Source organism: Taeniopygia guttata, chromosome 4, assembly GCF_048771995.1.
Source record: "Taeniopygia guttata chromosome 4, bTaeGut7.mat, whole genome shotgun sequence".
In the NCBI taxonomy this organism is placed as follows: Eukaryota; Metazoa; Chordata; class Aves; order Passeriformes; family Estrildidae; genus Taeniopygia; species Taeniopygia guttata.
In genome coordinates, this window is record NC_133028.1 from 5972547 (window position 1) to 5998139 (window position 25593).

The 25593-nt window shown below is 40.3% G+C and overlaps 1 protein-coding gene across 4 annotated transcripts; it reads left to right on the forward strand.

Moving 5' to 3' along the window:
- The first annotated feature begins 3082 nt into the window (after positions 1-3082).
- Positions 3083-25593, forward strand: ST3GAL5 (ST3 beta-galactoside alpha-2,3-sialyltransferase 5). Of its 4 annotated transcripts, none has more exons than XM_030270518.4 (7): positions 3083-3275; positions 14004-14125; positions 15833-15947; positions 17837-18180; positions 19570-19756; positions 21671-21829; positions 22984-25593. In XM_030270518.4, the coding sequence occupies exons 2-7, from the start codon at positions 14082-14084 to the stop codon at positions 23245-23247; spliced, it is 1113 nt and encodes a 370-aa protein (XP_030126378.4). In that variant the 5' UTR covers positions 3083-3275; positions 14004-14081; the 3' UTR covers positions 23248-25593. The 4 variants fall into 4 exon arrangements, with proteins under 4 accessions (XP_030126378.4, XP_030126376.4, XP_030126377.4 ...); XM_030270516.4 differs by having other exon boundaries at positions 3120-3275; positions 14004-14115; positions 22984-23887; XM_030270517.4 differs by having other exon boundaries at positions 3120-3275; positions 14004-14115; positions 15833-15941; positions 22984-23887.

The following is a 25593-nucleotide window of genomic DNA, read 5'->3' on the forward strand; positions in this document are numbered from 1 at the left end:
TGCCACCAACTCTGTTAGTAGCATAAAGTAATTCAGTTTTTCTCAGTTGGCCCTACCCTGAATAGCTCATTATCAGCAACATATTTTGTAAATCACTACTGGCTTCCGTTTCTATCAGTTATTTGTCCAAGTTTTATATCCATTAGCAGCCTTGCTTTTTACTTCCCTTGGGGAGGAATCTTACTGATTACTTTTGGAAACCATCATAGACAGTTAATTGAATCTTTATGGACCGTGAGCTTCTTGACTTCCTCAAAGAAATCTTTCCTGAGACACTACTTTGCTTTAAAAAAGCCATAATGGCTTTCCTTAATGTGTCATCTTTTTTATGTGGCCACTAAGTTTTTTCTATTCTTCAGCATAATTTCTAGTTATTTGTCTATCAAAGAGATCGGGCTTCCAGGTCTACAGTTTCCACAATCTTCTCCAAAATCCTTTAAAAAATCTGGTGTCACATGAGCAACTCTCCAGACCCCTCTGATGCAGAGGTAACTTAAGTGAGAAGTCAGAGACAGCAGTTAGTACCTGAACCACTTTGTCTCTGAGCTGCTTGACAACTCATGGTTGAACACCATCTGGTCTCAGCAGTTGGCTGCTGCTCACTTGTTAATGTGTTCTTTCATCTTTTATACTTGCACTGTAATCCAAGACATGTTTTCCTAATTATTCCCTTTAAAGAAGCTTCCCATTATTGGAGTTTACCCATGCTCATCTATCCTATTCACAAATGCAAAAATAAATTCTGCCCTTTTTTCCCGTCTGTATCTTCTCCAGATGTTTCTTCTGTGTATGAAACAATCTATTTGCCTTACAGAGCTGTCAAACTCCAGCAGGCTCCCTGATTTGTTCTAGAAAGACTTGTTATTATTTCTTATAACTTTTGCAAGCTGACCCTGAAACTTCCTCCTGTATCCTTCTCATAATTTTGTACTTAACCCATTGGAGGCTACAAGTCCTTTCTTTAAAACCCTTTTAATGAAATATGTCTTATTTTATATTGCTCTTCTGTTTTTGAAAAGAAAGTAGAACAGTGCTGATTTTCTTTGTCATGGTGCTACAAGGGTGTTGAAACCAAGGATGCTACAGTTCCTGCTACAACGTGGGTATTTGTCAATAATATGGTATTCTTTAGGGATTGATTTTTCTCTTCTGGCTTCCCAATAAGCAGTCAGAGATACTTTCTGAAACGTTAGATCCAGCCCTACTCTCTCCTGTGACATTTATTCAATTTAATTTGAGTTACTGAAGTTACTTATGAATGTGTTTTTTGCCTCACAGGTTCTGATCTCCCTGCCCTGTTAGTTGGACTAGTGATGCCCTACTGGTACTGCATTTTTGCTATTTATTTCTGGGACTTCAATCCACTGAGACCTTATTTATTGACAGAATTAACTGCTAATTGGAGAATCCTCTAAGCTTTCTTAAAATACAGCATCACTCATCCACTGTCATGCTTCACCCTGCCTCAAAAATACGACATGCATCAAAACTGATTGTTCACTTTTCCTATCAGATTTCAAAATATGAACATAGTGCATATCTTTGATGCATCTTTGCTGCAGCTGCTTGCAAAGCCTGGTTGTCTCCTGGCAAAGTCAAATGTGACAGGCCCTGTGACCCCTTGTTCGTGCCTGGCTGTACAGTCAGGATCTTATTTATTTGGCTTCATCTGAAAGTCCAAATTAATGAACAGTTGCTTGCAATTATGGAGGAGGACTAAAGATAAGAGCTAATCCTCAATTGTGCCAACAGCTGAAATAACAGAGCAGGGAATATTTTGTTGCTGACTCGTACATGTTTTCTCTTGAATCATACCGAAAGTAATCAAGGATCTGCCCTGGCTACAACTCAAACCATCAAACAGCCGACAGAACAGAGAAGCAATATTTCATCCACCACAGAAAACAAGAGGTGTGGTTTAAAGGAACCGCGAAGAAACGACCATTATAAGGATAGAAAACATATCTGTGTTTATCTTGTATAAAATTTGAAAACATCTAAACTATCCTGCTTCAGGGCATGAGCTCATCTATCCCTTACAGTGAGGGAACACTCATACAGCAGAAAATGGTGGTTGTCTTCAGATCTCCTTGTGCAGCAGTTCTTCTAACTGAACCATACCACTTCTTTTTAATTGAGAATGGCATCTCGGAGCCAGTTTTATTCCACCTTCTTTAAGGACAAGCTTTTCCCCTATCTCTCCTGACACGGCCTCTGCAGTGTGTTATGCACTGTACTTCCAGCACTAATAATTAGCAGCTGCTGTGCCTGGAATCGCTGATTGTTTTGCATCAATCATCTAGGTTAGGGAACCATTTGTAGATACCATAGCAATAAGTCAGATATCAAAAAAAAAAAAAAATCCTAGCATCAGACAGACTGTAATGACTTAATCCATTTTCCTGCTTCATCAGCTTTCCCCCATCCGGCGCGCTCAGCTTCGCTCCAGTGCTTTTCCAGCTCTTTATTTCGTGGTACAACTTGTGACTTGTAAGGCCACGGTCAGATGGGTTTGCAAGGTCGTTTTCCCTCCCTAGCAAGTCAAGCAGCCGCTTACACAAGTCTACAACTAAATCAAGACTTTTGGGGTTTTTTACACATTCTGCAGCGCATCGTGTCACGAAAGGGATGATTCCCTGAAACAGCTGCGGAAAGGCCTGAAAGCCCCAACGCACCAAAGCTCCTGGGAGCATAAAGCACAATAAAAACAGCTCCAAGGCTGTAACTTGAGGGGATCGACTCGTTTTTCCACAGAGGGCGAGTGCAGGCACCGGCAGCGAGACGAAGGCGGCCGACATGAGGAGGGGGCGGCGGGCGGGGGTCTTTTGTGCGTGTGGGAAAATCCCCAAACCCACGACTCATTGCGGAGGGGTGAAAAAAAAAAAAAAAAAGCGAAGAAAGCGTTTATTTGTAACACCGTCACGGCACAGGGGCCGCGGCCCTCCCGCATCCCCTCAGCGCGGGCGGCGCCCCCGCCCCGCGCGGCGCCGCGCTCGGCCCCCATTGGCTGCGCGCCGCCACGTGCCGCCCCCGCCGCGCGCCGGCTCCGCTACCTGCGGCGGGGCCGCCGCGGCCGCGCCTCAGAGCGCCGGGGCCGCCCGGGGCCGCCCGCACCGCCCGCACGGAACCGCACGGCACGGAACCGCGCGGCACAGCACGGCACGGAACCGCTGCGGGACAGCGCCGGCCGAGGCCCATGCGGCGGCGCGGGGACTGCGGGCTTGGGCCGGAGCAGTCGGCAGGATGTGCCCCACCGCCAGCGCCGCAGCTTCCAGGTCTCTCCCGCTCTCCCTCCATCTCTCCCTCCCTTCCACGCAGAGAGCAGCGGGGATGGGGAGGTGGGGGCTGCGAGTTCTGAAGGAGATGGGCGGTGGAAGTCGTGTTTGCCTTGAACTGGAGGGAAAGGATGTCTTAGCTCGAGTTGTTCCCCTCTGCAATAAAATTTATAGGTTTCTGCTTCTCTGCGGGTTCCGGTAGGCGTTTTGTGAGGGATTCTGGCTCTCCATGCTTGGAGTGATGTGAATGCAAAGCAGATACGGCGTCTGCTGTTACTGCCAAAACCTTTCTATTTGCTTTTTCTATTTCCTTTTTTCTCCCCTTTGTACTGAGATTTGTTTTGTATCTATTTTTTCTATTTTAGTAGGTAAGATCAAACTATAACGCTGCTAGAGGAGGGATGTTTATTTTGCAGCTCTCTATAGTTAGGGAAATAATTAGGAAATGTTCTTTAAATTACTGGATATAAACAGCTGTGTGGTGGAAAATGACTGGCTTTGTCTCCTTCTGGGGAGAAGGGTAGATAAAGATGTGTATTCATTATTTCTCTAAAGAAAACTCATTGAGATAAGTGCTCTTTTATGCTTCCGGAGTAGATACGTCTTTTTAAACTGCAGCTTACAATGGGACTACGCAGATTCAGTTTAGAGGGGCTGTTTTCCATGCAGACTGTGTTATTCCATCTGTTCTGCTGCAGTGAGGTTACGGTCTCCCTTTTGGATCATGCAGCAGGAAACCTTGAGCTATCTTCCAGGCACTCTGCTGGCCAAACTCAGGGAATTTCTTTCAAGAGGTCAAAATGCAGCTGGAGAGTTAGGGCACGAAAGCATTTTGGTTTATTGTCTGCTTCTGTGGGGTCGATGAGAAATGAGTTCATCCTTCTGGTTTCCTGCAACTTTTTGAGGTTTAGCATCTTTCCTTCCGTAGAGTTCCAGCAGATTGGCCAAATAATTGACAGGCAGTTAGGAGCAGGATGTAGGAAGACAGTGTCGTAGCAGAAACTTCTTCTTACTGAGGAGAATGGGCTAAAAATGTTCCATTTTGTAAGCATTTTGGTGCATTATCTACTTCTGTGGGGTCAGTGAGGAATGAGCTCATCCCTCCTCTGGTTTCCTGCAACTTTTTGAGGTTTAGCATCTTTCCTTCCGTAGTTCCAGCAGATTGGCTAAATAATTGACAGGCAGTTAGGAGCAGGATGTAGGAAGACAGTGTCGTAGCAGAAACTTCCTTTTATTGAGGAGAATGGGCTAAAAATGTTCCATTTTGTTTCCTTTGCATACATCAGTTGTGAAACATGCCAAGACTGCTGCAGAGTTGGAGCATTTGGTGGGCAGGTTGTTTGTTTAGATTAAGGGACCCTGGAAGACTTCAGTAGTTCCTGAGTTATAGTAAAGGCTAAATAACCGAAAAAGACTCAGATAATGATTCAGATTTGTCATGTTGTAGTTTTCAAATTCCATGGGAGTCTGAATGGAACTTGCTCTGACAGAACAGATTAAAGCATCCCCAGCGGGCATACCCAGTACTTCAAAACCAGCTAGACAGAGGACTTCAGGATCGTGGAGGAATCTTCCCTGCCACAAGCAGCTCTCACTGATAATGTAATTCATAAATTGTTAAAGACTTCCTTAAAACTTGTGTAGTCAGTTATTTTCCATTACTCCTATGCCAAGGCTATTCCTTTGCTGCTCAGGAGTCTTTTGCTCGTAGTCCCTCTTTGTTTATGTCCACTTTTTCCTGTGTGCTAACATACTTTTGTTTGAAAGGTTTGGTTTTGGCTTTGGTGTTTACATGTTTGGTGTATCTAAGGAAAAACTCTCAATTCTTGTTTTGCAAAGCTGGACAAGCCAAGGTCTCTGTTCTCCTTGGGAGAGGCTCTTCCTTTACTCATCCCATCAGGACTCTCTGCAGCCTGTTAGGTCCTGAAGTCTTAGGTTCAGAACTTAAGCATTAAAGTTGTTTACAGCAATATTTTTTGCTGTATTGCAATTTTAAGTTTTGCCTTTTCTTTATGGGAGACTTTTGGCATCTCCTCTCTAGCTTCTGTAAGCTCAAGTGTGACTTCCTCAAGTGTGCATCTGTGGGCTGGGGAGGAGGATGAGGAAGGGGAGATGTGCAGAGGAGGGGTTTTTGGGTAGCAGCTGCCTGCTGTTAGGCTGCAGCTCATTAAATCTACGTGTCTGTGGGCTTCAGCAGATGCTGAGGAGTGTGAGGAGTGGCTGACATCAGGCTCTGAGCATCCAGAGCAGGCAGCCACTGTTTCACTGAAAGAATAATAAAATACTGGAATTGTCTTCCCAGAGATGTGGTAGAATCCCCATCTCTGGATGTGTTTACAAAAAGACTGGACATGGCATTTGGTGCTATAGTCTAGTTGAGGTGTTAGGGCATAGGTTGGACTTGAGCTTAAAGGTCTCTTCCAACCTCATTATTCTGTGTTTCTGTTTCTAAGACCAGTAGCATGGAAGGGAAAACGGATTTGCTCCAAAAGGAAAAGGGACAAGAGGGTCTAAAAGCCTCCCCTGTAAGAAATAAACATAACTTTTTACTAGCACACTGTTCACAACTGTTTTTTCCTGCTTGGCTGGGACACTGACTTATTGTGGTTCATTGTGAATCAGAAAAATTCAATATTCAGATGCTGCTTTTGTCTGTCACAAAGCATCAGCAGCCCACTTAAGTGTTGAAGCACATCTTGTTGATGTTTCTTATGCTTGTTTTATTTTTTTTTTGCTGTTACTCACTTGAGAGCGTCTGAAAGAGGTTTCACAGAAAAGGCTGCAAAGTTTGACTAGAGAAAGAGGGTGCTAAGACAGATGTGAAATAAAGAGAATATACCTGTTTTGAACATTGAACTGTCATTTAGAACCTCATTAAGAGTTCTTTCCCTATAATATTATTTTAGCAGGCCTGTTCTGATTATTTTGGACTGCTAATGTCCAAAAAGCTTCCTGTGAATGATGCTGAGAGGAAGTGATGGTGTTACACTCTGAATATGTCTAGTTAAGCTGATAATTGGACTGTATTTGAGCTGAAACAATTTCTTTTCCTGTTAACAGCAGATTCAATGTTAACAGCAAATTGTAGCCCAACTATGTGTACTTCCTAAAGGAAAAGAGTGCTGAAGTAGACACAATTATGTAAGGTTGTTAATGACCTTCAGTTGCTGGATGATGTTGCAAAGAGGATGTAGGATTGACCCGTTAAACAATTAGAGGAAAACACAAGCAGAGTGTCACAAGGCAAGGATAGAAGAATCATCATGCCTCTAGGACACTAATGTTGCTTGGTGGTGTTCCTGGCTCCAAGAAAAATAATTTTCACCTGTCATCCTGTTGGTGCCTTTGAGAGTTTCTGTCAACTGCTCTGAAATTCTCATTTGCTCCTTGTTTCACTTTTTACCAATTTTATCCACACAAATAGGGTTCAGTAATAAGCTCTCAATTTCTGAGGAGACAGATCTTGACCTAATGAACCACAGATCATGCAGACAGCATTACTTTAAATTTAAATTGTCTGATAAAAAGGCCTTTCTGGCCAAAGCTCATTTTGTAAGATGTATATTTTAGGTGCTTATAACCATATTATGGGCTAAACATTTTTCTGCTGTCACAGATGTATTCTTCAATTAACCAAAACAACTGACTCTGTTCATTAAAACAGATGTCAAATGACTTTTTCATTCGATAGTAATAGGAACTAAGCAGATAATATTCAAGGAAAGTTTCTCAAGTGTCTAAATATGTTAAAGTGCCAACTTTGCTGTGGGATTAATATGGTGGTAGATGAAGAAATAATTGGCAGTAAGTCTCTAATTTTTTAATTTAGCTTCACGGTTTTTCTGTGGTGAGAAGATGTCAGTCCCTAATCTGCCACAGCTCCCTGAATACTGTCTCATTATGTCTTGTGATAGGAAGTGGTAGGATGGTGATCAGGATGTTATTTAATAAACATCTAAGAGTGAATATATTGCTACAAATCATAACACAAAAGTCTCTCATACTTTAGCATGTTCCTACTAAATCTCCCTTGGATTATTAATATCACTGGAATTTTTCCTCACGCTTGTGGTTTTAAAGGATTTTCGTTATGCATTATTGAACAAAAAATCCTTTAAGGTATTTCCGTGATCATTATGCCATAGAAGGAGATTTTCCAATTGGACACAATTCCTTTGGGATAACTTGTCTGTTGTTCTTCTTTCCCCACTTTTCCTGGGTATTTTGTCAATATGGGCAAATGAGGCCATCCTCATCCAGATGAGGGGCTTTTTACTTTCCTTGTATAGATTTTAAATCCAATTTCAACGTGTCGCAGGTTGTTAGCCGTCCTGATCTGTTAAACCTGTGTTTAAAATTCAGCTGAAAAATTTGGATTCATTTCTGCAGAAGTCACTGGAAAGTTAACCACATGAAGTCCATCAAGGTCCTGCACTTGTGCCAAGGCAATCCCAAGTACAAATCCAGGCTGAGCAGAGAATGAACTGAGATTGGCCCTGAGGAGAAGGACTTGGGGGTGCTGGTGGATGAGAGGCTGGACTTTAAATTGACAGAGATCAGGTTTAGACTGGATATTAGGAAGAAATATTAACACTGTGAGGGTGGTGAGGCCCTGGCACAGGCTGCCAGAGAAGCTGTGGCTGCCCCATCCCTGGAAGTGTCCAAGGCCAGGTTGGATGGGGCTTGGAGCAACCTGGGATAGTGGGAGGTGTCCCTGCCCATGGCAGGGGGTTGGAGCTGGATGATCTGTGATTCCATGAAAGCCAGGCAGTCCTTTACTACACTGCAGTTTCTGGAGTGCCTCTTGCTACAGGATGTTCTTTTATTTTCCAGATTGGTTGTTTTGTAATAACGAATTCTTCATGTCACAAGAGAATACGTTTCCAAATTGTTTTTGTATTAAGAAATACTCTGTGTTTTGAAAGGATAAAAATACCTTGGATTGCGGTTGTAAGACAGCAGTTTAACTGTACAACACTTGTAGCTGTGGAGTCCTTTGTGTACAATGGGGTGCACAAGTAACTCTCCTTCAGCATTTTTTCATCTCCTTCAGCATTTTTTTCTTTGCAGTACCATTCTCCCACCTAATTGTTACTGGGATGAGGCTTGATCCACTGTTGGCTTAAGAAGATTTGTCTGTCATGTTTTATGTAAACAGAGGTTATTTTCGAAATTTCTTGTTTATGATTGATTGTTTCCAATGAAGAGATGATGGTGTTTGAAAGCATGGGAAGGATCTGAAGGAATCATGTTTTGATAAGGAGACTTGGGAGGGAGAGTCTCTGAGTAGGGACACCTTAGGGGATTTATGGGCCTTCTATGCCACAGTAGATAAGTTGGTAAGAGACTGTGTTTACTCATCAGTTACTTTGTTCTTACCAATATTAGAATAGATGATTAGCAGTTGTATTCATTGACAAAAATCCTATTACTTCAAAAGTCCCTGAATCAAGACTGGCTTGCCAATTAAGAAGAATTGAACAGATTGTGGGATGGACATAGGAGGGAATTGGGAGAATTTTATAATGATTTTTAAATCAGTTTTGTAATGATTTGTCATGTTCTTAGGTGTAATCTGAGAGTCTCTGCTTAGTGACTGGCTTTGAAGCATAAACCAAAAAACTGCCACCTAATTTAATCATTTCTTTCACTCCCTTTTTTAATGTCTCAGCCCTTACATTTGGATTGCTGTGGATTTTGGTCCTGCAGAAGCACAAAAAATCAAATCCTAACAGTAGATGTCACCAAACTGTTTTCCATGTTGACATAAATTAATAACATTCTCTTAAAATATTGTATCAGTTTTGAAAACAGTAACTTGTCTATTTGGTTAATAATGAGGATAGATTGAAATGTGTAATCTTTTCATGGGCTCAACTCTTGCAAGTAGTCACAGACATTAATGTTGGAGTTGTCAGTTTTTTGCCATCTGTTTTCTCCAAATATGTCCAAAATTAATGTGTAATTAGTTTAAGTTTTCTTAGTTACTCTCTTCTAACTTCTTGCATAAAGTTTTTTTGGTATATCTGTGGGATTTTTTTTTGTCTTGTTTAAAAGCCACAGAACAGGAAATTCATACAGAATTCATTACTGAATAATAACCACACCTCAATAAAAAGTGCCTTGCTCAAGTTTTTTGTGTCAAAAAACCTTCTCTGCTGTTCAACTTTCTGTTTCTCTTTTGAAACAAGTATTGCTCAAAACCAAGTAGCTTTCTCTTATCCTTTACTGATTTTGGAAATATGTTCAAATAATTTATGTGTCTCTGATTTAGGGGAAGAGGCGTGAAGTGAGCATGTGGCTTTTGGGTATTTTTGCACTAATTTTAGCTTCTGTTTCAATGCCTGCAGGAGCCCCACCATTCATGATTTGTAATTCCTTTACATAAGTGTGACTTTTGGGTTGAACTTTCTGGGGGCTTTCCCCTACAAGCTTCTTCATCTTGTTACACAACCTTCAAAGGCTGTTTTGTGCAGCAAGACCTTGCTATTGACTGTCTGGTAAAGCTGCGTGTTCCCACTGCTTCTGGTGGTACTGTGAGAGGGGAAAGTTTAACTGGAGGCATCACCTGTGTGTGGTTGTGGTTTTGTGGGATTGATGGGACAGTGGTGAGGATGCAGGTGTGTACATCATCCTGCACTCACATGCAGGCTGTCTGCTCCTGTCCCCTGCCTGCTGAGAGACCTTGGCTTTGTCTTTGGGTAAATCCAGGTGCTGAAATGCATTTTCCAGGGTGTGGCAGTGATTATGTACAACTTGATATATGCTGCTTTTTAGCTTTTAGCATTCCCACATTAAAAGATTTCCTGAAGGCTTAAATGAATTGCTTCTGAAATATTCCAAGTGTGGAAATCTTGTCTACATAAGAATAACAATGAGACAAAAGTAAATCATGGTGAAAAGAATAACACCATGAAAAGCTTTGGAGTAGATTGTATTAATGGATAATTTAGCCTTAGTAGCAGCTTTGCACAGATCACTTAAGTTCAGTAGATGAAACAAATTTAAATCCCTTGAGTCCTCACTAATTACACCACAGTGAGTAACTACAGAAATGTCAATGCAAAATGTGGTTGTAATACCACAACACTACTGAGCTGTGTGTTGTACACAAAATGAGACATTTGCATTTATGGCTCTCAAAGCAATTGTAGCAGGGCCCCTTCCTGAAAGAATGTAATGGTCTTTGTATGCAACATCTCTTTGGTCCTCCTGGGATCTTGACTGTTCTGGTTCTTTCTGCAAACTCAAAGATTTTAATTGAGGAAGACTGTGGGAAAGGTGCACTCTAAGATGCTTTTTACTGCCACCTTGCTCTTTTGAGCACTCTTGCACCAGTAAAAGGGCTTCCAGCCCCTTCCATCACCTTCCAGCCAGTGAAAGGGCTCATTCTCTTGAATAAGAGTGCAGGATCCAACCCTGAGTAATTAAAAAAAAAAAATACCATGCTGGACATATGCATTTTGACTTATGTGTTGGTCTATATATATTGACTTGTTTGAGAAAGGAATAATCTGTCATGATCATAGCTGACAAGTGTCAAACTGAAGTAAACTGTTGCAAAGGAAATGAACATTGGTGTGTCGTTTGCTTATATAATAAAAAAATAAATCATTGTGCATACTAAGAGTTGGACTTGGAAAGGATGTGTTGAGGTGATTACTTAATTTCTCTGTTTCATTGTTTCTTTTTGCACATCCAGGATGACTGAAGCACGGAACAACTGGAATTTATTTTGCTCAGAGGCAGGGATCATTTTCTGATAGCACTAGCTTATTGCAGTCTTGCATTCCTGTTTGATTCCCTTCTGTGTTCATGACCCTCCACCTCTTCAGTTCCTTCTTTGTCTTTTAGATCTCTTGCAGGCTGGTACCAAGTTTGACTGATTCCTTTGTGCAAAATCCATTCTGACCTAGGTTCCTATGGACTATGATCAAGTTACCTCTTTATGTTTACCTGAGAAAGAATTAATACCTGCATTGTTCTCTAGTGAAAATAGGTGAAGCTTGTTTCCTGCTTTCTCATTTTTAAAAAGGTCCCATTTTTTGCTTCTCTCCAGCTGTGTTTGTAGAGATCTCTGGGGCCGACAGATGTATTTGATGCCTTGTTTTGTGCTGTAGCAGCTTTCAGCAGTCACATCCCTGCTGTGAGCCATTGGTGTTGGTGAGTGATCCCATCCCTTTCCCAAACAATGCTGAGTGCCTCTTGTGTGTGCTGGTGTGAGGCAGTCTCCTCTGAGGTGAGCTGTTGGAATGTCCCCTCTGTTCTATGTGGAGCAGTCCTGGAGCTTCCACGTGGCCTCCAGGCTGTGTTTACTCTCTGCAGCATCCTCTGGTCAAGCTGCTGTTGTGTGCTGGTGTGACCTTGCTCCATGAGCTGGGGCTGCTCCCTGTGCCTCCTGGCAGTGTGATCCCTGTGGATAGCTGTCACCTCTAAGCTGTGTTAGTGTCAGGTACTGCATGAGAGCTGCTCAGCTGACTTCTCTGTGTAGTGTAGCAGGATGTGTGTTGTAAAGGTGACAGTACCAGTCCTCCTGGGTTGGCACTGAACATCTCAAGGTAGAGCAGTTCACGTTGGTGATCTGACCCTGGGATATGGTCCTTGTAACAAATTTTTTTGACATCTTTACCCACATGAGCTTGAATGATTTGCTGCCAACAGTAGCTGAGAGGAAACGGATGTGGATGACTGGGTTGGTGGTGTCAACACCCAGTTTTGCACCTCAGTGCTGGTTTTATTCAGCGGTAGAGATACAGCCAGTAAAGATGAGGTGTTGCTGTGTGAAAATGAGGAGCTCTTAAGGCTTCATAGGTTCCCTGTGACCTGCTGTTTTGTCCTGTGTCCTGACAGGTTGTGTGGTAGACAAGAGCTGGGTTTGATTTCCAGCTTAACTGCTAGAATTGTGGGGGATATAACTTAGCCCTTAAATTTCAGTTTACCCTTTTTCAAGACAAGTTTACCCTTTTCATGATGGTACTGACTTCAGATTTTATAGTGCTTTCAGATCTCAAAGGGATTGTAACAAAGGTCAGCAAATGGGTGTGACAGCTCAGAGTCTATGCAATTAGTAAATAATCAGGTAGGGAATTTAAGGTTCTTAGTGGTGCCATAATAACCATGTTAATTATGTTTGAGGTAAGTGGTCAAGTTTCCTGCTGGCAGAAACCATTAGGGTTTTCCTGCCTTGCTCTGCTTTGTGGGTTGTAATCATTTGCATGTGACCTTGAAAGCATGACTTGAGTGTAGCCTGCTCTTCAAAGTGCTTCAGATGCTATTGTTGATCTTTATCTCTGTCCCACCTTCACAGGGTTTTTTGGCATTTGACCTTCTGTTTTGATTATCAGTAATAATTTCTCTCTGTGCAGAGACTGACTTTGGGTCATCTTCTGAACTAGATACCCTTGAAATTGCAGTGGTCTGGATTTGATATCTGGAGGGAGTACTTCTGTCTCCTCAGCTCCTTCATCCTGGTGTTTAAGAACATCAGTTGTTTGTCCAATCAAGTGGTGTTTTCAAGTGGTCATACAGACTGGTTCAAATGGGTCATACCACCATAAGCAATAAAAAGAGGTGGAAAAGAGAACGAGGAAGATCATCCTTAGAGAAAAGCCTTCCCTTAGTCTTACTATTTTTTCAGAAGTTCTTGTGACAGAACTCTTGGCAGGAGAACAGAAGAGGTGAACACCTTTGTAGTGGGGAGCAGAGAGGGTCAAGCACTGAGATCAAAGGAAGGAGCAGGGCTGAAATCCTCCCCTGTGGAGGAGCAGACTGCACCTTTCCATGGTTGGCTGATCAAAGGGAGTACTGCTTTGGGTGAGGAGGACAGGAAAAACCCTTGACCCTATTCCTTCTCCCTGGGAAAACCAGCAGGCTCATGCAGGTGGGCTCTTCATGGGGATTCCATTCTCACATCTTTGGGTACTGGCAGCAGCCTGGGAGAAGATGATGTGCCAGCCTGTGTTTTTCTTCCCAGAGTGACTATTGGAACGTTCTTATAGAAACTGTGGGAGCAGCAAGATTGCTTCTTGTCAGCTAAGGATCAGTGCCCTGCCCATCTGTGAGGGAGCACTGTGCTGTCCTCCTGGGCTGTCCAGTGTTCATGCAGGGAGCTGTGCTGTGCTTCCCTGGTGCTGGCACCCTCCTGGCCCTGCAGTGGGCCAGGAAGAAATTCCCTCCACACCCTGAAGTTGCTTCCTGTGTTGTTGGGGCTGCTGAAGAGGTCAGTGGTGGATTCAGAGCAGTGATGATGAGATAAGTTTGCTTGGCCTTGTGGAAACTGGGGAGATGATATGAAAGATGAGCTCCTGTTTTGAGGATGGCTTGTATGGGTTTTGTATGCTGAGAGCATCCTTGAAGCCTAAGAGGGGGGCATAGCACAGGGATTTGATTTTGAGCCAGGTATCCTGCATACCCTGAGCATATTGTTTAGATTGTTTGATTCGATCAAATAAAAGTGCTTGACAGTAAATGCTGCAATCAGCAATTGTTAGACTTCAGGCTGTGAAGAATGCGAAGACCTGGCAACATTTTTAGAATCATGTTTTGGTGATGCAGCTGAAATGAGCGAGTTATCAATCACAAGGAGCTCAGGAGTAATTCAGTATTCCTGGCACCATAACTAAAAATTGCAGTCTTATCTGGGAAACAAAATTGTCACTCTATGGGTGTCCTGTGAATTTTTCTTCAATTCAGCAAAAGTTATGATCTCTTTTTCTTTCTTTTTTACAGCAATGCTGAGTGACAATAACTTTGTGAAGCTGAAAAGTGATCATTCACCTCCTGTGCAATGGTGTAAGGTGGCTGCACATGAAGATGAGAAGACCAAGCTGGTTTTTAAAAGGTACTCGCAAGTAAGTGTCATTGTCACAACTACACAGAGAGCAGTTGTTGTAACCCCAGCCTGGGCAATTGCAAAATGGGTGCAGAAATCAAGGCATGGGATTACCACAGGCTGTGAATGGAGGTTTGAGCACACAGCTTTCTGTGGGACACTGAAAACATGTTGTGGAGCCCAGGATGACTTGTTGTAGTACCTGTCTTCCCAAGCCAAAGTGAGATCCTCGTTCTTCACTCACAAGTATTTCCAGTCTTTTTTGTATGCAGATAAATAGCAATGCTGAGATTTCTGTACAGTCTGATAACTGAGGAAATGGAAGGCCAGTGGATGTTGAGTGGGTATCCTGGGGGGGTATTTTCATTTAGTTATTTTGTTATGAGGACTTCTGGAATGCTGCATCAAAAACCTTACTCCACTGTTTATAGCTTGACATCAAATTAGAGCTAAAAGGGTGTGTGCACACGTAGATTCAGGACCATATTTTATACCTAAAACATTCACTACTGTGATGCCATGTGAATTTTTGGATCTGAAAGCTAAAAAACCCAAACTGTTACATACACAGGTGGATATTACCTGAGTGATGCAACCCCAGCTGAATCTGAGGATACTTGATAAACTCCTGGAGGAAAACCAGCCTTGTTTGTCAGCTGTGAATCTCCTGCTTTCTGCCTGTTGGCTGATCTCCAGGGGTTGCTGCCTAACATGCTAATGAAGCTCTTAGATCACCTATCAGTGGAAAATGTAATTTAGTTAAGTGAGATGTGAGAATAGTCCTGCTTTTCCAGTGGTCACCTTGTTTGCAGCCTGTACTGCACACTGACTGCTGGGATTGCATCTATGAGTTCATATAGTACAAGCTTTTTAAAAAAAAATATTGGAAATCTGTGTTAACTTTATCTGAAAGAGTTTCAAGAAGCATTGGGCATTTAATAACTTGTACATTTTTAAAGACATTTAAACAAATGTCCAATCTTTAGGAAACAATAGGAAATGAAAATCAATAAGAGAGCTCAAACTACATACTTGAGCAACAACCACAGCTTTAACCAAATAATGATATAAATATTCTGCAGATGGATATACCATGAAATGAGCTAAGTGACTTTTTGGATATCAACAGTGATATTCTTTAGGAATGAGAAATTAGTAGATCAAAAATATGAATAGTCTTATGTTCTTCAATCTTAAAGCTGGCTGGACTTTTTTTGCTGCATGTTTTGGGGGTGTAAGTAACTAGGGCTTTTCAGCCTGAGCATCTGAGTTCTGCATTCTGGCCTGCCAGTGAGATGAAAGTTTTGTTTCAGTGGTGGCCGTTGGCCCAAAATTATGCATTTTGAAGTTCCAGCCTTTTTCTCAGCTTGTATGGAAATATGTTTTCTAAGATATGACCTTTAAAGAAGAAACAAGTTACTATTGGTTTCATTATTGAGGAGAACTGTTTGACTCATCAGATATGCATTTAAAGTATATGAGGCAGGCATTTTCTAGGCATCTACATGTGTTCATACTTTTGTGCAGATACTTTGAAGAGTTATACAAGACTTGAAGTGAACAAAGCAAAAGGGGGTTTTATTTTGGTTGATTCAAATGCAAATATTCACATAAAGTTCAACTGTCTTAAATTTGCTTTAAAATATTGCTTTAATAGTTGATTGAACATAAGAAAACAAAAATTTTGTTTTTCTCTCCTACCCCTCACTGTCCTGTTGATTTTTAGAGTTCTTGCACTATTTGTGGTTGGAGGGGGCTTCCTTTATATCCTCAAATTACATCTTGACCCTGAGGAATGTGACAGAACAAAAATGCCGTATGTGGACCTCGATCGTGTAAGGGTTGGTATTCTTTGGCTTTTTTTTTCCACTTGGCTTAAATAATAAGTTATTAAATGACAATACAAGACTTAATAGGGCTCTACCACAAAGAACTAAAATACTGAAATGATTTATTGAGCAGAAGTATATTTTGCCTCATTTCATGCCATAGACATTCTGGTTTTTGTTTTTGTAAAATGACAGCAGAAACACATAGAGAAACTGAGTTTTTAGGGGTAAAATTAGATAACTGTGGCTTTAAAATTTCAAATGGACATGTCATCATCCCATTTTGTCAGTGCAGTTGACAGTGGTGATTAAAAGGTTGATGCAAATGAAAAGTAACATATTAAAAATACACAAAAGTAACATATTGAACAAAAGGGCTTTTTTTTTTCACCCAAGCCAGTTTTCCCATCTGTTTTGCCTTCTAGTTGCTCAGGTGTCCAAGAGGGTGCTGCTATTACTTCATTTATTCATTCAAGGTAGCAGCTACTTGCTTTAGCTACAGTTTTGCATGCAGCTTTTAAAGAGGTGTAACAGACACCATTAAAGTCTTTGCTACTTATCCTATTTGCACTTTATAACAGAACTTACCTGCCTTAGGGCTGTTACATCCTGTCTTTGAATGTCTCAATGCTGAAAGGCAACTTCCAGCAGAAACCCTGCCTTAAGACAGTCTAATCTTAGCATTACTGCATGTGCATCTTCCCCCACTTGCCATCCTCTTCAGTGCCTATCTTTCCCCTTCTGAGCCTCTTTGCCTCCCCTTCTTTCTCATTTGACTTACTTATTTTTTTCAGTAACATTTCCAATTCTGAAGAACAAACACATTAAACCAAGCATACCTGAAGACTTCATGGACTGTGTTTATTGCTATCTCAAAAAGTACATTATGAAATTTCTCAGTCATGTTTTGCCTAGTGTGGTGTTTATGTAGAAACCTTCATAATGGCAGTAGAGGAAGTTCTGTAGGTTAATCTTGGTTAAAAGATTAAAAAAAAACGCCAAAACAACAGCAGCAGAACTTCCCTCCCTGCTCCTTCTGATACACACTATTGTTCCTTAACAGTAAAGGAGAACTAAATTAACAGTAGATTTGAGCCTCTGACCCCTGTGTTTGCTCATGTTTATTTGTTTGTTTGTTTTTTTTTAATTACAGTGGAGGAACCCTTGCTGTTTCTTTTTTACATCAGATACCACCTGGCCACTATGGATTTCTAAAAATGTACACTAATAGCGATTTGTTTTTATTATGAGATAGATCAATGTGTAGTTTTGCCTGTCACTTTAATCTTTTTATGCAATATGGAACTGTAGTCTCTTATTTTGATGACTAGTATTTGAGAGAAGGCCCAAAGCATCCCCACCTGGCATTCCTTTTAAAATCATTTAGTGATTAGCACTTTAGCAGTATTTATGGAAGAAGTGTTGCATCATTCTGATGAGTGAGTCCAGCTGTTTTTGCACAGAACTTTTACCCAATTAATGTGTCTCTGGTGGAATCTCAGAGCAGGACTCAGGTCTTGCAGTTGAGCAGAGTGCAATTCCACTTGCTGCTAAATTATACAGGTAGAAGTATGTGTAGGTTTTTTTTTAATTTGGTGTTGCAAATGGTGGTACAAACGGCTCATTTTCACTTAGCACTTCTACTAGCCTAATATATTCTTTAGAAAACCTCATGTCTAGATTTAAGTGACTGAGTGAAGAGGAATTCCTCTGCAGGTTTTCACTGTGCACTGGCTCATACCTACATCTGAGTAAATGCTCTAAACTTGTTGTACTTCCACACTGAAGCTTTCTTTATAACCCCTGTGTTTGCTAAACTGTTGGTGGTCAGCTGGTGGCCCACATTTTGAGGATTTTGTGCAACTGGCTTTCCTGGCTGAATCCTGTGTGTTTTATTTCAGAGGGCACAGCAATTCACCAGCGCTGCGCTGCAGGAGCAGTGCCGACCTTCTTACGCGAAGAAAGAGATGAGGAAGCTGTTTGCAGAGAAATACAACATGGACATATCTCCCTTTGTAAGGAAAAATATGAACAAAGATGAAGCTTTATTTAAATATGAGCCCCCATTTGGATTTCACAAGTTCTCTGATAAACTTAAAGATCTCCTTGAACTCTTACCTGAGCACGATTTACCAGAAGATTTGAAGTCAAAGCACTGTAAGCGCTGTGTTGTTGTTGGCAGTGGTGGAATTCTTCATGGATCAGAGCTGGGTCACTTATTGAATCAGTTTGATATTGTTATAAGGTATGTCCTTTCCATTTAAGGAGTCCAACTACATCATTACTTTATGAGCCAACATTGTTTTTTAAGGGGAAAATGTCTCCATCATTAATACAACTTACAAGACTGTTTCTGAAAGTGCTTTTGATAAATTTGCTTGGGACTGGGTGGAATTTGAAGTCTTAGGAGCAAAATAAACTGTCATGTTTACAGGAAAGGAATTCAGTGTAATAATTTGTGGACTTCAGGTACAAAAATCACATGGGCAGAAACTAGATAGAAACTAGTGACATCTTAGACAAGTAGACAGTACTGGGTTTATCCCTTCACATTTTAGAGCTTTCAAATCTTAAACTTCAGGACTTAAGGAGTCACCTCTGCTTTTTTCCCCATGGCTAGTTTGGATGCTTATTTGAAAGATTTTTTATGACAGCTATTTCAAACACAATAAAAATAAATTGGTGTTTCAATACACAGTTTGCTTACACATTTTACAGCACACTTATCTTTCCTTATCTTTATGAGGTCATTGGCTGTTTTCTGTGATTGCCATGATCTCTGACATCTGAATTACATGCTCTGTATTTGTGCTTTCTGAACATTACAGTTTGAACAACCTTGTTTTGAATAATGTAATGTCATAAATGAAATTAATACCAGCATTTTCCCAACTTATTTTGTAAACTGAGGCTTGCCCATCTTAAGGGAATATTTCATTGTATCAATAGCCCTTATTCAAAGGTAAACAAATCTTGTTAGCATGTGGAGGGGCAGAGAACTTGCATTAGCTGTCCTCTGAAATTAGGGCTGGCAGGATGAAGGTGATTTTTCTGTTGATGTAGAAAAGTTTGCAGGACTTGAGCTATTCTGCAGAACTCATGAAGGGAGATGATGGCATTCTTGCCAGCAGTGTGCCAACATTTGAAGTTTTTGGTGAGCTGGAAATGATATAAACCCACAGGATGCATTACATTGCATTGGAGGGATAATAGAATGATTTTTTGTGTGGAATACTTGTATGTATATATAAATATAAATGTATGAAAAGGATAACAGAGGCAATTTTCTGTGTGTTTTGTTCCTCTTCCATTTTTAAGCCTCTTTGAGTTGACACAAAGCAAGAGATATGAAGTTCTGCAATGCTGTCTTAAGTCACTTTACTCTTCAAGCTTTTCTTTCCCAAGTTCTGCACTTGTGCCATTTAATCTAGAAATAGAATTGGCTTCCTCCCAAAGATAAAAGGGCTGGAAGAGTGCATGAGGCAAGAACACGGGGGTTGTGAGAAAACACCGTAGCCTGTTCTGTTCAAAATCTCTGGGCCAAATAACAAGTTTTTGCTTAGTGTCTGATATTTTAATGAGATTTTAGCCTGTTTATTTAGTGCCTCTCCATTGTGGGTTTCTTTTCCCCCAGGTTAAATGATGCACCAGTTCAAGGCTACACGGATCATGTTGGTAACAAAACAACAATACGGATGACTTACCCTGAAGGAGCCCCCCTTTCTGAGCATGAGTATCCTCCTGCAAGCTTGTTTGTGGCTGTTCTGTTTAAAGGAGTTGATTTCAACTGGCTTCAAGCCATGGTAAAAAATGAAACCTTGGTATGTAATGTGACAGTCTCACGTACCTGTATTTTTATTTGTTTTGTTTTCTAATGCTTAAAGAAGCTGATTGATCTGTTACTTCCTGGCTTATCATGCTGAGGATCTTTTATATAATCTTGTGGGTTTTTTTTAGCTCTGTCTCCTAGTTACAGTTGGACCTGCATTTGTGTTGAAGCCCCATGCTGACAGTAACACTTCTTTTGTTTGTGGAGATACTGGTGGTTTGCACCAGGCTACGTGACGCACTGAATGTTTGCTGAGGTGGAATTCATTTCACATTTGGTTTTAGTGACTTGAACAAATCTGCAGAGCCCAAAATAGAAATCAGGTTTCTCAATGCTAGTCCATTTTTCTAGCAGCTGAAGTCTGTACTGCTACAATGGGCATACATGAAATTAACGTGTAATTGAACATTTGTCTGAGGTTCCTAAATGATGAGTTTGCTTATTTTTCACTAAACATTTACAGAAGTGCAGACATTCCTAAGGAACTGAAATTCTTTAGTGCTGAGATTCCTAAGGGTTTGATGTTTCCAAATCAATGTGAGTTGGTGGCTTCCACCTCTTTTAATCTGCAGGCAGATAATTTCAGCAAGTAAAAATTACTGAGAGAGATTTAGAAGGCAGCCTGTCAAGTCTTTTAGCAGTTTGATCTCTGCTAGTTTAAGTACTCCAAATTCCTTTCTTAATTCTGTGAATTTTACAAAATGAGAAGGTCTATTTAATCTTGACTATGGGTATCTACTACTACACTGGAGAGTCAGGAAGATGCTTAAGGGACTGGAGCATCTCTACCATGAAGGAAGACTGATAGAGTTGGGAGTGTTTAGCCTTGAGAAGAAAAGGCCTGGGGGGGATCTTATTAATGTACATAAATATCTGAGGGGAGGGTGCAAAGAGGATGGAGCCAGGCTCTTTTTGGTGGTACCCAGTGATAGGACAAGAGGGAAATTGTCAAGTTGAATGTCCAGGGACATATTTCTTAAAATCATCTAGACATGGTCCTGAGCATCTGGCTCGAGGTCTGCTTGAGCCAGGGGAGTGGGACCTTGTGATCTCCAGAGGCCCTGTCTAACTTCAGTGGCTCTATGATTCTACTTTGATTTGCAACCCTACTTTCAAATACTCAACTGTCAGTTGGCTCAGCTCTCTGTTCAGGCACTGGTACTGAAGTAAACTGATCCAAAGCATGGTTGGGAAAATGGGAGCACTGCAACCTCTATTTGATCAGTTCAAGCTGTTGTTCCTTAAAGCCTATTTAAAAAAATACAGGCCTGTGTTGGAGCTGTATCAGTTTTATCAATTGCTTAATGTTGCCCATTTCTTGGAAAAACGTGCAGAATCAGTGTGATGTAGTATTTCTTCTTCCATTAGCAGGCATCTGACTGACTGCAGTGGCATGAGATCAGAGTCTGGGTTTCTGAGTACTGCATAAATCCTCTTCTGAAGGGTTGCATTTATCACTAGGCACATGCTGTCAAACAACAGCTCTTCATTCAGGGCTTGAGCACAATTGTTTTAAATCTGGTGCTTGCTTCAGAATGTCTGGTTAATGTTTGTGGGGAGCTGTGCTTCCCATCCCCCCTTCTTTAAATACTGTTGCCTGCTCAGCTGTGCTGGGGTAACCTGAAGAACCCATGGGTGCTGGTGAATATGTTGACTGATAAACACAAATTGCAGTCAAATATTCAGAATAAACATCTATTCCCTCTGCTGTCCTCTCTGCAATTCCAGATACTTTGAAGGTTTTTCCTCTTTTGGGTCAATCATTTGATCTGTACACTGATATTTCCAAACCACCTTAGTTATAAACTGTTTGCTGAATTTTTCAGGGTCACTGGTGAATTCTGTAACTTGCATGCTGTGTTTTTCTCAGAGTTTCCCTCTGAACTGGACTTTTTATTTCTTTTAGCATCTGTGGGTACGACTCTTCTTTTGGAAGCAGGTTGCTGAAAAAATTCCTTTCACACCAAAGCAGTTTCGGATTCTGAATCCAGTCATTATCAAAGAGACAGCTTTGGACATTTTACACTTCCCTGAGCCTCGATCAAAATTCTGGGGTTGGGATAAGGTAAGAAGTTTCCTTTCACCAAAAGGAGACAGTAAAATACAAGGTAAATAAAAAACTGAAAAAAGTTTTGGGCTTTTTACTTTCTCTATGCAATTTCAGAGCTGGTCTCAGGTTATAGGGAAATCAATGTGCTTTCAAAACACTCTTGTATTTTCTTGTCCAAAATCAAAGATTTCAGCTCACCTTTTTAGATGAGGTATTTTGCCTGGGTATGCTGACATGAAATGGCATTCAGATGCAGTGAGACATAAACTCATTTCAGGGTTTAAAAACATGCATTTGATGTATGTTAAGCCTGTTAAAAACAGTCCTGTGAAGCTAAAGCAGCCATCAGCTGCAGCCAGATGTCTGCAGCTGCAGGGAAAGCAGAGAGCCTGGAAACCAGGCCAGTGTGAAGCAGCCTTCCAGCTGCTGGAATTGCTGTGTATGCCAGAGAATGCTCAGTAGCAGCTGATGGGCATTTCCTCCCTCCATGTCCTTTGCTCTAGCAATGGTACAGAGTGATGAATTGCCTAGTTTAATTATACACTGCATTTTTGTTACTTTAATTGCATGTTTGAGAAATTGGATATCACTAGTTCTCTTGAACTACAAAAAATACTGACTAACCACCATCTTTTTACCAAAATGTAAAAACACTTAAGATTATTGCACAAATATTTGAAGGATCTTCTCACATTTATTTATCAAAGTAACATAATATACCAAGTTGAGTATCTTAATGGTACTGTAGTATATTTGCCTCTTTCACAGGTTGTTCAGTGAAAAGTCATATTGTGAAGAATACTGTTAGAGAGCCTGTTATTGCTCAAGACTTAAGTAAGTGTACATCAAGAAATGTCAAGTTCAGCTCTGTCAGGTGCTTTACTGTTTGAAGTGAAGGTTCACTTGCAGTTTAACTACACAGTGATAGGGCATCTTACCTTCACAGGAAAAAAAAAATAACGTTGACAGTCAAAAGCCAAATACTTAAATTTATTGGTATTTTGCCCTGGAGTTTTTAGTTTTAATTGATCATTGAATTGATTTTTAGTTGTAGTTTTAATTGATTTCAGTTTAAATAGACAAAGTTATTAAATTGTGTAAAATGTTTATAAACCTGGTAAAGATCAATATGTTTGAACTGAGCAAATTTCACTTTTCTCCCTTTTTAGAATGTGCCTACAATTGGGGTCACAGCAGTTGTTCTGGCCACACATTTATGTGATGAAGTGAGCTTAGCAGGATTTGGATATGACCTGGATCAGCCCAGCACACCTTTGCACTATTACAACAACCTCTGCATGGCTGCCATGAAAGAACAAACTATGCACAATGTGACAAGTGAAACAAAATTCCTGCAAAAACTGATCAAAGAAAAAATTGTCAAGGACCTCACTGGAGGGATATACTGTGAATTCTGCAGCAAAGACAGCTAGTGACCCACTTGCAGCATGGATAGGAATTGTTACATTTCCAGAGGTTCAGCTGGATCAACCCTTTCCCTCTCTGTAGCTCTTTAAAGTGTACATGAAATGGATGTGGAATCCCTGCTGCCTTTTTTAATGTCACGTTCAAGTTGTTGGACTTTAAATGAATTTTCCTCTGAGACTTTACTTTGCACATTTCTGTGAATAGCTATGTAAATATCTCATAAATTCATCTCAGTGTTGAAAGACATCCATTTAAAGTATTTAATATTTTAAGCTGTCTGAATAAAAGCAGTTTTTTTGTTTTCAAATGTATATGGAACACACGTGGCTGGCCTGAATTGTCTAACAGAGTGTGCAAGAGTTATTTTTCCTGATCTGCTGTCTTTGTTGATCCAGTTCTTGGTATCTTGACTCCTTTTCATGCATGCCATGAAAAGAAAGGCATATGCGTCTCCAGTCTTGCATGTCTTGAACTTGAGCATTGCATTTACTCCTCAAATATTTATAAGCTTTTACTGATACATTTTTTGGGGGGATGAAGGACAAACATAGGAGTGGAGTTAAAGGAAAAGGAATTGTTGTGGCAACAACTGAGTAATATATACTTTGATGTTCATGATTAATATTAAAACCATTGATGTATTAATGTTTTGGGTTAGAATCCTGTTTTGTAAAGCACATTTGGGCCCAGGGCACTCTAAAAGAGGATTTAGCCAGGAGGAGGCTTTAACCCAAACCAGGTCATTTGTCATTTCCATTCCTGAAGACCTGCCTAAATATTTCTAACTAGATGATTTTCAGCAGAGTTCAGCTGCCCTAATTAAAGAAGTGGCATTAATACAAAATCTGCCCCTTTTTTAACATTTATTTTTTGAGTGACTTGGGAATTGCTGGTTTTATACCACACTAGTTTGTCTCAATCATTTAGCAATTCTAAAATCTATGACTAGGTTATAATTTCCACTGGTTAATTTTATGATCCTCAAGTAATAAATCATAGATATTGTCATCTTAATAGTTTGCAGTGCTGATAACCCTTGTGAAGTTCAGTACTGACTATTTAATTGGAGAGGTAGAGTTGTTTTCCCCAACTCAGTAACTGGGTGAGTGTATAAGTTAAGAAAAAAATCACTTTGAGAAAGTAGCATAATCTAGTAACAAGGTAGATAACTGCTGAAAACAGCAAATTTTAAAAACAAAGAGAAAGGAAAGTTATAGATATATGTTCATCGGGTGGAATCAGTGTACTACAAAGGCACTGGGCTGTGCAGATCTGTTAGCAGGTTATGTTTATATTTTTGTTAGTAGAGTATCAGGTATGGCTGTTTGCACTGTGAGTGGTGTTACTCAATCTACAGTATGAGAAAAAAGCTTTCCTGTGGCAGTGGAAGCTTGTCAGCAAATCAATCAAAGGTTGGCCTAGAAATACTGTTCTTAGTCATGAACTCGTCACATGGTGAATGGTCCTACTTTTTTTGTTATGGACAAAGATATGAATGAAGTTGTAGTTCCAAATTTTAAAAATACTCATGTGGAAATGCAAGATTAGTGTGGTTGTGTTTTGGGTTTTTATTCTATAGAGAGATGATCTACTGAATGATGATGTTAGAATGTAGAAGCAGCAGACTGATGCTCACTGTTAGAGGGAATAAAAGGACATCAGATCATAAAGCATAACTAAAGAAAGTTGTGAACCTCAACTTTCCTAAATCCCACATGTCTACAGGTCCTTTAAAGTTAATTTTGGGGGCTGAAAAAATTTGAAAATCAGGAATTCTTGTTTCTGGCACTGTCTGGGTTCATAGCAATAGTATTAATCTAGTCTCCTCTTCCATGGAAAGCATTAATTTTTATATTAGCAATAAATTTCTAGTATTTTTTTTGTAAGTATATTATTTAATTTGAAAATATTTTATGTGTGAAGAATTTTATACAAATAGTCCTTTAGTTAATATATTAAAATGTGGTAACTATTTTCTCCTAATATTTAAACTGGAAGCAGAATATGTTAATTTCATTTAGTATTGATGAAATTTTGGAAGATTTCAATAATATGTGTGTTGGGAGGATGTTGAATACACCAGAAGTCTGTATTTCTGAGCATGTGGTCCCTCACCACTTTGTTTTGTTCAGCAACTTAAAATTAATCAGTTGATTAATGTAAATGTCAGTAGCTTTTTGGAGATGCTGTATTTATTGTCAAATTTGCAAATTGTGTGGATGTAGGATTAGATTTCCTACCTGTTTTATGGCTTGTGATAAAACCTTGTTCTCCATGGTAGTCTGTGCAGACTCGACACTCCGTGAAATGGCAACAAAAAGCAATAAACTGATGAAACCACTTTCTATTTA

What these genes read in the sequence shown, in the direction of transcription:
- ST3GAL5 (XM_030270516.4), top strand. Translation starts at nt 3,197, where the DNA reads ATGCGGCGGCGCGGGGACTGCGGGCTTGGGCCGGAGCAGTCGGCAGGA. An exon ending in GCCAGCGCCGCAGCTTCCAG is followed by an intron (nt 3,276 to 14,003) that starts GTCTCTCCCGCT and finishes TCTTTTTTACAG; the next exon opens with CAATGCTGAGTGACAATAAC. An exon ending in AATTCTGGGGTTGGGATAAG is followed by an intron (nt 21,830 to 22,983) that starts GTAAGAAGTTTC and finishes CTCCCTTTTTAG; the next exon opens with AATGTGCCTACAATTGGGGT.